Source organism: Fulvia fulva, chromosome 6, assembly GCF_020509005.1.
Source record: "Fulvia fulva chromosome 6, complete sequence".
Classification (NCBI taxonomy): domain Eukaryota; kingdom Fungi; phylum Ascomycota; class Dothideomycetes; order Mycosphaerellales; family Mycosphaerellaceae; genus Fulvia; species Fulvia fulva.
Window position 1 is genome coordinate 41,538 of NC_063017.1, and position 8,986 is coordinate 50,523.

At 54.1% G+C, this 8,986-nt stretch overlaps 8 protein-coding genes across 8 annotated transcripts; 1 reads left to right on the forward strand and 7 right to left on the reverse strand.

The window, feature by feature from the left end:
• Positions 1 to 156: 156 nt before the first annotated feature.
• CLAFUR5_06639 (GDP-mannose transporter 1) lies at positions 157 to 1,417 on the forward strand (the record flags this gene model as incomplete). Its single annotated transcript, XM_047905787.1, has 3 exons — positions 157 to 405; positions 456 to 933; positions 981 to 1,417. The coding sequence occupies 3 exons, from the start codon at positions 157 to 159 to the stop codon at positions 1,415 to 1,417; spliced, it is 1,164 nt and encodes a 387-aa protein (XP_047762869.1).
• A 232-nt stretch (positions 1,418 to 1,649) lies between these two features.
• Positions 1,650 to 2,363, reverse strand: CLAFUR5_06640 (uncharacterized protein; the record flags this gene model as incomplete). Its single annotated transcript, XM_047905788.1, is given in 3 exon segments — positions 1,650 to 2,022; positions 2,041 to 2,167; positions 2,282 to 2,363. 3 exon segments carry the CDS (start codon positions 2,361 to 2,363, stop codon positions 1,650 to 1,652), a joined length of 582 nt encoding a protein of 193 aa, XP_047763336.1.
• A 326-nt stretch (positions 2,364 to 2,689) lies between these two features.
• CLAFUR5_06641 (uncharacterized protein) lies at positions 2,690 to 2,945 on the reverse strand (the record flags this gene model as incomplete). The annotated part of the gene is made up of 2 exons (XM_047905789.1): positions 2,690 to 2,797; positions 2,847 to 2,945. The coding sequence occupies 2 exons, from the start codon at positions 2,943 to 2,945 to the stop codon at positions 2,690 to 2,692; spliced, it is 207 nt and encodes a 68-aa protein (XP_047763337.1).
• Positions 2,946 to 4,001: 1,056 nt separating this feature from the next.
• Positions 4,002 to 4,607, reverse strand: CLAFUR5_06642 (uncharacterized protein; the record flags this gene model as incomplete). Its single annotated transcript, XM_047905790.1, has 1 exon — positions 4,002 to 4,607. One exon carries the CDS (start codon positions 4,605 to 4,607, stop codon positions 4,002 to 4,004), a length of 606 nt encoding a protein of 201 aa, XP_047763334.1.
• A 78-nt stretch (positions 4,608 to 4,685) lies between these two features.
• Positions 4,686 to 5,183, reverse strand: CLAFUR5_06643 (uncharacterized protein; the record flags this gene model as incomplete). The annotated part of the gene is made up of 3 exons (XM_047905791.1): positions 4,686 to 4,885; positions 4,922 to 5,013; positions 5,077 to 5,183. 3 exons carry the CDS (start codon positions 5,181 to 5,183, stop codon positions 4,686 to 4,688), a joined length of 399 nt encoding a protein of 132 aa, XP_047763335.1.
• A 16-nt stretch (positions 5,184 to 5,199) lies between these two features.
• Positions 5,200 to 6,363, reverse strand: CLAFUR5_06644 (uncharacterized protein; the record flags this gene model as incomplete). The annotated part of the gene is made up of 1 exon (XM_047905792.1): positions 5,200 to 6,363. One exon carries the CDS (start codon positions 6,361 to 6,363, stop codon positions 5,200 to 5,202), a length of 1,164 nt encoding a protein of 387 aa, XP_047763332.1.
• A 592-nt stretch (positions 6,364 to 6,955) lies between these two features.
• CLAFUR5_20217 (uncharacterized protein) lies at positions 6,956 to 7,106 on the reverse strand (the record flags this gene model as incomplete). The annotated part of the gene is made up of 2 exons (XM_059463053.1): positions 6,956 to 7,010; positions 7,063 to 7,106. The coding sequence occupies 2 exons, from the start codon at positions 7,104 to 7,106 to the stop codon at positions 6,956 to 6,958; spliced, it is 99 nt and encodes a 32-aa protein (XP_059319018.1).
• A 14-nt stretch (positions 7,107 to 7,120) lies between these two features.
• On the reverse strand, positions 7,121 to 8,227 carry CLAFUR5_06645 (uncharacterized protein; the record flags this gene model as incomplete). Its single annotated transcript, XM_047905793.1, has 1 exon — positions 7,121 to 8,227. The coding sequence occupies one exon, from the start codon at positions 8,225 to 8,227 to the stop codon at positions 7,121 to 7,123; it is 1,107 nt and encodes a 368-aa protein (XP_047763333.1).
• Between the last annotated feature and the right edge of the window lie 759 nt (positions 8,228 to 8,986).

An 8,986-nucleotide genomic window follows, 5' to 3' on the forward strand; every position in this document is an offset into this window, starting at 1 on the left:
ACCAGTGCCGCGCGCACGACATTCGCAACCATTACCTCCAACTTCGTCGGCGTGTCTCGGACCCTCCATCCCAGCGGCAAGTGGCAGCGCCCATCACCCCTTGCATCGCGCAACCCATCTCCGTCTCCGAAAGCTGTGACGAGTCAAGATTTCAATATGGCCGAGGACAAGAAGAGGGACTTTGCCATTGAGCTGGGAGACAGAGAACCGAACGGCGCATTCGAAGCGCGCCAGACCCGATCGCCTGCGCCGCCAGCAGTCATGGCGCCCGCGCTCAGCGTCGCGAACAACCCGGTGTTCAGTATCTTCGCCTACTGTGGGAGTAGCATTCTCATGACAGTGAGCAATAAGTATTGTGTGAATGGTACGGGGTGGAATTTGAGCTTCTTCCTTCTGGCAGTGCAGGTAAGATGGGACATGCAGCTGGACTGCATGCGCGAAGCTGACGTGTACAGGCAATTGTCTGCATCGTTGCCATTTCCACCGGCAAGGCGATGGGAGTCATCACATATCGCGACTTCAACACCGACGAAGCACGGAAATGGTTCCCAGTCTCGCTACTCCTCATCGGCATGATCTACACCTCGATCAAGGCACTCCAATTCCTCAGCATCCCAGTCTACACCATCTTCAAGAACTTGACAATCATCCTGATCGCATACGGAGAGGTGCTATGGTTCGGTGGACATGTCGGAGGAATGGCGCTTCTCAGCTTCGGTCTGATGGTTCTGAGCAGTGTCATTGCTGCATGGGCGGATGTCACACATGCTCTGTCGAGCCACGGCGGCGATGCTCTGGACCCAGCGGCTGCTGAGAAGATCGCGACTCTGAACTCTGGCTACATTTGGATGGCATTGAACTGCTTCTGCTCTGCCGGCTATGTGCTTGGAATGAGGAAGAGGATCAAGCTGACAAACTTCAAGGACTTCGACAGTGAGTACCATTGATCTGCTGTGCTGTCTCCGCTAACGATCCTCCAGCCATGTTCTACAACAACTTGCTCTCCATCCCGATCCTCCTCGTCTCTTCGCTTCTCCTCGAAGACTGGTCATCTGCCAACCTCGCAGTCAACTTCCCACCCGGCCGCCAGACCACTATGCTCGCAGCCATGATCTTCACCGGTCTCTCCTCCATCTTCATCTCCTACACCAGCGCCTGGTGCGTCCGTGTCACCTCCTCGACTACCTACTCCATGGTCGGCGCACTCAACAAGCTCCCGATCGCAATCTCCGGGCTCGTCTTCTTCGATGCGCCAGTGACCTTCCCATCCGTCTCCGCCATCTTCCTCGGCTTCGTTTCAGGATTAGTATACGCAGTCGCAAAAATCTGGCAAAAAGAGGCAGACAAGAAGGGTGGAAGTGTGCTTCCGGTTTCGAGCGCAAGCAGTCAGAGCATGAAGGACTCGCTCAAGTCATGAAGAGGGTAGAGGTGTAAAGGGCGATACCAGGGCATTTGAGTTTGGGACGCATGGGCGGACAAGAGTTCCGCTATCATACACAGTGGAGCCCGCAGCGTGGTGTCGAGGCGTCCGGGGTTGTAAGATACACGGCCGAGACGCATTCAGGCGTTCGCATAGAGGCGGAACTGCGTGGGAGCAGGTACGTAACACTGTCATACTACTGTATATTTTTGGTCAAGTAGCATTTCTTCTATACGAATGAGCCAGGGTCCGTGGGACGCCCCTGGATGGTGATGTTGATGACCGAGCCATCTCTGGTCCGAGCAATCGAGTTGGTGGTGTCGGTGTCGTTGGTGGCGCCTTGGGTGGTATCATCCTCAGCATGAAGCGCACCCATCTCCACATCACCATCCTCTGCAGGAGGCGCGGCTCTCTCGCGGCACGCCTTTCTAAACTCCCAAATGCTACAGGCGGTCATGGCGACCTTCCCGATGGTCCAGACAACAAAAGACGCAACCTTCATGCTCATCGGAGCGGCGAGCGCGCAAGTAAACGACACGACTTCCAGAATGAAGTCGGCCAGGGCGGAGATGATGGTGCAGGCGAGGAAGGCAGAGGCGATGCTAAGACGTGTGAGTTACCTTTCGCACAACGCGGCGCTATTGGATTCATACTGCTTGTTATCCTTCTTCTTCAAGTCGAGGAAGGTAAGGCATGCCCAAAGCAGGACAGCCACGGAGATGTAGGCGACGTTGCCGGCGAAAAATCCTAACACGCGTAGATCAGCAGCTGCTCGACTATGCAGTACGATGCCACATCGGCACAGCATATGGATGCTCAAAGCCGCTTCTGATATCCAGGCAGTGGTATAGTGACACATACCCATCAGGCCATTGGCCGAACAAGCGCCAAAAACGCTGCCTTTGCCGACGACTACGTGCTTGAGGATGGTGTCAATGTCCATTTCGAAAGAGGCGGCGGGATGGACGATGCGAGTGCGAGGAAGAACCGAAGGGCGAAGAGCAGACGACGAAGAGACGAAGTGGTGAGCGCAATCTGTCTGCTAGTCGTGAGGTGCACAGGACATGAAAGTGGATCGCGAGTTCCTTCACCACATGAGCTTCAGCTGTTGCACCCATGTCCCGCCGTTGGAAAATCTAGGCCCGTGCTTCACACGTTAGTACTGACACTACAGACCATTTCTTCCCTAGGCATAGCACACAGCATCAGCTTGTGGGATCGCTTGATGCTCTAGCATACGCGCCAGCAACTTCACTCTCGACCGTACGCCTACTTCTTTGCCTTGCAGACAATCTTTGCACTCTTCGGGCGTCCTTCCTTGCCATGGATGTCTCTGAAGTGCCCGCTGCACGAACCAAGCTTCTCCCACGTATTCGCCTACGCCACGGTCAGCAGGGGACTCCTCGCACGACAGGATAGCACCTACATGTCGAAGCTGACCCAGATACCGTCCTTCACAGTGCTCATCCTCCCAGACTTGGATCTCGCAGTCGCCGTAATCGCTAAGCTCCCAGCCCCAAGGCATCCTCGGCGCCCACTGATACACGAAAGTAGTGAACGGCTCTCCATCTTTCCAGGAGTGGCCGTGTTTTCCGATGATGGTGTCCTTGCCAATAGCTGTGTCTGGCTGGCATTCTGTGCCGTCGTATCATTGAAAATGGATGTTCATGTCCCAGTTGAAGGCCGAGGCACTGCTTGGGACGATGGCCAGGGCTGCTGCCACGAGAACAGCGATCTTGATCTGCATTTTCTGGGGTGGTAATGAGGAGAATAACTTACCAGGCACGGTTGCTACGAAGCAAGAATTTACATCCAGGCTGTCCTCAGACCCGTCCGTATGGCACGCTTGGCCGGATCACGTAACATATATTCTCCATGCTGACCAGCTCCATCACACTGGGATTCGAAATTTCAACGTCAACAGCATCGCGTCCTCACTCAAGCGGCCAAAGGACGCAGGTTCTAAGATCGCAATTTTAGGAAGCGAAACGCGTCGTGCAGCGCATGCCTCGAATGCATACCACAGATCAACTTACTGCTCGATGCCTGGTAGAAAGCGACCGCGACTGTGACCAGCGTAGTATGCTCCAAGCGCCTTGAAAGTGTCGAAGTGATGCACGCCACGCTCGAGCGCATCTGCTTTGTAGGTGCTTCTGTGCAGCGTTGAAGCCATCGTCGAGATCAACGGGACGGTCGATGTCTCGTCGCAACATCAATGATTTTCAGATTGCTCCCGCACGGCACTACTGCCAACGTCACCAACGCCGATGCCAACGCTAACGACTCTTCGATTTGAATGGGAGACTACATCACGCGTGGCTCCACGGCCAACATCAGCATTGAGGCGAGACCAGCAGTTCCTGGCACGATTGTGTAGGGGTAGACAATGTGTCCAAGCAGTGCTCCGCGCGCTTGAATGCTCGACGCGCTCGAGCGCTTCCATTTTGCAAGCAGTGCAATGCAGCGATATAGCCATGGAAGCGATTGGAAACCACTCAACGTCTTGTAGTGATATGGTCAATTTATGGCTGCTGCTGTACCGCCACCGGCTGACACACAATCTCCTCATCCCCAACATTCTTCACCGGACTAAGCAGCATCGGCGGCAAATACATCCTCCCTCTCCCCCACCGACGACAGTCACCGCCTCCTTCCCATCCTCAGTCGGTAGATCGACCAAATACCCACGATCTTCCCACTCTTGCCCTCCAATATACGCCACCGGACTCGGATCAATACGCCGCATCTCCAACCATCGCTGATACAGCGTCTTCGCAAACCCAGCTTCCACAAACCATGTCGTGCCTGCAAGATTATGCGATCGATCGTAAATCCAGATGCTATCGCTTCTCTGGCCCCACTGCGCTTCTTTGTCACGCTGCGCGTTGAGGGCCGCGTCAAGGTACCAGCCGGGCCATTTACGGTCTTTCCAGACAGGATGGGGTGCGTAGACAGCTTTCAGGCCATGATGTAGTGCTGCAGTAGCTGGCCACATCTCTCCAGCCATCGTCCTGCCGGCTAGGTTCTCTACATGCATGGCGTATAGCAGCCTTCTGCTCAAGCGCATATGCGAGCCGATGGTAGTGCGTCGGGCAATGTTCGCGAACTCTGCGTGGTGGAAGGTCGAGGCTTTGGGGTCATCTTCCGTGAACGTTGGAGCATAGTCTTTCAGGAAGTTCCAGATCATGTCCTTGAAGGCCCTGTCCACGTCGACTGGGTTCCAGATTGGTTGGAAAGTGATTAGATCAGCTTCCTCTTTGGAGCCTCAGTTAAAGTCGTCTTCCTCGATCGGCTTCAAAGGTTTAGGACCGATGGGCTTCTGCTTTTGTTTATCCCAAGATTGTTCGCCCCAGATTGGCTTGTAGCCATGTTCCCTTGCCGTTTTCTCGACAGCATCGTAAGTAGACCGCTTGAACTCGTCATAAGACCCGTGCACCAAGGGTACGTAGAAGCGTTGATTCAGTTCTCACATGTCCTTCCTTGGTACGCTTTTTGCAAAACGCGAAACGCCTTCAAGCAGTTCATACCAGTTGCCAGTATACCTCACGTTCGGGTCCCAATTCCAGACGTCGTCGTATTCAGGATGCTTTATGCTGAACTACTGTGTAGCCATGTGGGGATGCCAAAAGGGGTCCCAATTTCCAAACTTCGGATACTAGTCTTCGAAGAGCTTGTCATTCCACTGTATGCTGATGCTGCGGAACTCCTGGGGGACGATCCGTAGCATGTCTTGGTAGAGCTGATCATTCGTCCAGATGTCCATGTTCTTGTTGTCGACCTCAACCAGAAGGAAGACTTGATACTCCCCCCCGGTTCTGTCTCTCGTCGTGTTCGAACTTGTACTCCTCAGAAATGCGAACCAATATAGCAGTACGGTGTTGGTAGCTTGGCGACCGCACTTGCTGCCCGTGAGGCGCATGCTCTGCGGCTTGGGGTCTGTCCTTTACTGATTTCACATCTGACGGCTGACGAGCTTCAGGCATATATCGATCTCTGTTGGCGACTAGACATCGGTCCTGAAGTCTTTTGAAGTCGACAGAGTTCCAGTCTGGCCTACTGACTGGCCTTTGCCAATATTTGGGAGAGTCAATGCCTTCTTGACCAAAGCCGTAGGGTCCGTACCGATGGTAGCGGTCAACACAGTGGCTATAGACGGACGTTCCTGTCAAGTTGGCATAACCGATTGCCGCCTCAGGAAATCCACCCGGCAGCATGTCGTATACCTTGAGCACATCCTCATCGCTTTCGTTCAGAAGTTTGCCACGTACGCCCTCAAAAGCAACATACGTCCCGCGCCACTGCTGTTTCCACGATTCCGAGTTGTAGTCTGGGTAGGGTGAGTATGGCTGAGGCTCAGCTTTGACATCCTTGACGCCACTACGAAGATAGAAACCATTATCCCAAGGAAGTCCTTCCCACCTGTTTGGATCATAGTCCTGGTCGCGATAGCCATTGTAAGGTGGATAATGTGCTTCATCGTTGGGAGGTGTCCAAAGGCCGAGCAGGTCTTTGATTTTGGTCTTCACTTGGGCATATGTCAAGCGCTGTTGCGTTGTCGGGGGCGGTACATGATGTTCTGCTGCTGGAGGCGGTGGCCGCACCGGTGCAGGCGATGCAAATGGTGGCGAAGACTGATGTCCCTCAGCCTGATCGGCGAGGTCCGTTGCTACATTGCTCTCGACAGGATGCTTGACATCGTCGTGCTTCTGCCATGAGATCTTGGAGTTACGCCACTCTGATACGTAAGCCCAACTGCGATGTTGTGCCTGCGTGAGCAAAAAGATGGTGATGATGAAAGCAGCGATGCCAAAGAAGGCGATCTTGCGTCTCGGAACGAAGGACCACATTTCGGCCGAGGTGACGGCAAGCATCCGGCGGCTTGGTACCCTCGGTATCGCGATTGTTTGTGACACTTTCAGACCATCTTCCTGAGATGTACCCATCTCCAATCTGTTCAAATGCCTTCATCAGGAGTCTTCAACAACAGCTGTGAATAGCGTCTGACAAGACTAGCATGACGCGTTGGCATGCGTTAGAGAGTGCTTCAAACAGACCAGGATCCCTGGAACACGCGGCACCTCACACGACGACCACCACGTTGTCTGACCTGCCAACCTTGGACTCTATATAGCTGTCTGGACCTCGCATCACTACGACACTTCTTGCTTTGTTGATGCACAGCTCGAGCAGACTGCTGCTGCACTGCTTGGGCGTGCCGACTATCAGCATCGCAAGTTCAGCCGCTTGCTCTTGCTGCTCTGCGAACAGCCTGCACTGAGTTGCCATCCAGTTCAGCCGGTAGCTCCTCCCTCGAGAACATAGGCATCCTCCCGCCAAACGGAACTCGTGAAAGGCTCCTCTCATGTCTGGAACGCTGGATACCTTGCTCTGCATCTAAACGTGGCGTTGGCGAGGCGAAAAGTCTCGTACAACTCGCTTTCACTGGATATGGCCTGGACGGATCTTGTAATCACAATCCATCAAAATCTTCAGTCTGGTGATCGGACCTTCGCTTGCATAGTATAAGACAATCATTCAGTTGGGAGAGGTCGACTCGACGATAGATTGATGGATCAGGAGAAATTGTATGCTATGCACGTTGTCTGCTGAAAGATACTACCTAAGAACATTTATGCGCTTACCTACACTCAACAACATGCGCAACAGCTGAGCTGCTGGCCACCATGCCTACTGTACTGCTCAATTCGGCGATCTGGGGACCTGAAAATCATACCTGCCAGCTTGTGGAAGCCCTGCCTGCTGCTGCGCAATCACCGCCGCATAGTCCCCCTCACTGACAACTCCACACCGTCCCGTCATAGGGTTCCGCTGCACCCCAGCGTACCCTGCGAAGTCCCGATAAGGGTAGCGATGCGGCAACTTATTCCGTGGCTTGCAAGCAAAGCACCAGGGAGAATTTTTCGTCTGTAGCTCAACACCTCCTGGCTGGGCCTCATACTGACCTGCCGATGTTGATCGCGGAGCTTGACAGTTCGGCGTCCAATCCTTGATCGATGTCGTCTCATTGTGGTAACCTGAGTCTTGACCCTCATAGTCTATTTGAGTTGGCGTGCGAGTGCCCTCGGACCTGGATTGATGTACATGGGCTGTAGCATGCTTGGGGGCTCGCGACTGGTGCGTATCGATACCTACAGATATCGTCTTTGGAACCTGCGCACTCACAACCCCAGCAGGGGCTTTGCTGAACTCACTACCACTGTCCGAGTCAGTCGCAACAGACGGGGAGAAGTAGTCGCAAACTCTTGCCTGACGACTATGCTGCTGCTTCGGGCCAGGCTTCGGTCGCGGAGGAGGCTTTGGTTGAGATGGAGGTCGCGGACCAGACGGAGGAGGCAGAGGGCGTGGAAGGAGTGGGACGGGAGGGTCGGGCGGCGGCCTTCGCGGGCCTGACAATCCAACGGCATAAGGTGCGGGCGTGAAAGCATCATTCATACTCTGATACCCATAGCTCCCATGTGCATGCCAGCGTGGATTCCAGTGATTGCAACGACCCCGGGGATGTTGTCGCCACGAGCCATACCCAGGCTGACGAGCGATTCCAGCCGTGTCAGGAGGTTGGAAGGGCACGGGAATCTGCGAAAGCGATTGCCAGTCATCGGGGTGTCGTCCTCGACGGGGTGGCCATTGAGGATATCCGGGATGAGAACACGCCGGAGCGTATGGAGTTGGCGGTCGTGTCGATGCTTCGAATTGACGCCTCAAAGCAGCTTGGTACTGCAGGTAATCGGGAGAGGGGGCGTCGGGGGCGCTTTGACCGTTCATGTAGTAGGTTGGATAGTAAGACATGTCGCTCTGGTGGTGCATTTTCGGAGTCCATGAGTGCTAGGCATGGGTATGTATAGTACTGCGCCGCAGGTTCTGAGATCTCAGAGATCCGATGCGATCTGTTTGCGACCTGACTTGACATGATCTAGTAATGAAGACGGCCTGCAAACATCCAGTGCGCACCGCATCGTAGCCATTCCTGATCGAGATCACGCAGGTCGAATCTGGCTATATTTCTTGTAGGTCAGTCCATCGTGAAAGTGGTGATCTGGAGGTTGCAGGAAGCATAATGGCATCGCGACATCCATGGCTTACATCAATCGCAAGAACATGGAATCGGATTGTCATTTCACTAAGTGTTATTGTTTCTGCTGCTCTTACGTCGCTTCGTGATCATTAACATTCTTCTCAATATCGGGTCAGGCATGTCTCCGTACCAGACTCGCACAGCTCGAGAGGGTAAGGACGCTGAACTTCATGCAATAGCTGGTCAGATCGGAATCAAGCTATGCGATCTTGGCGTCGATGGACACGATGGCGTGAGGCTATGATTGCGAGATTCGATCGATGCGTGTTGACTGGAGCAAACATGCCGCACTACTGAGGCTCGACGACGTGCATAAGATCGTCCAGGTCCAGCAGCTTTGTCAATGGTCTTTGGCAACAAAACGATGGCTCCAATGTTCAGACCATACGGTGTCGTCCCACCAGGCTGTCCAGTATCCAACGGCAGCTGCCCTTCCTGTGATGTCAGCTTGGCTCGCACTCAGCCCTCGATCA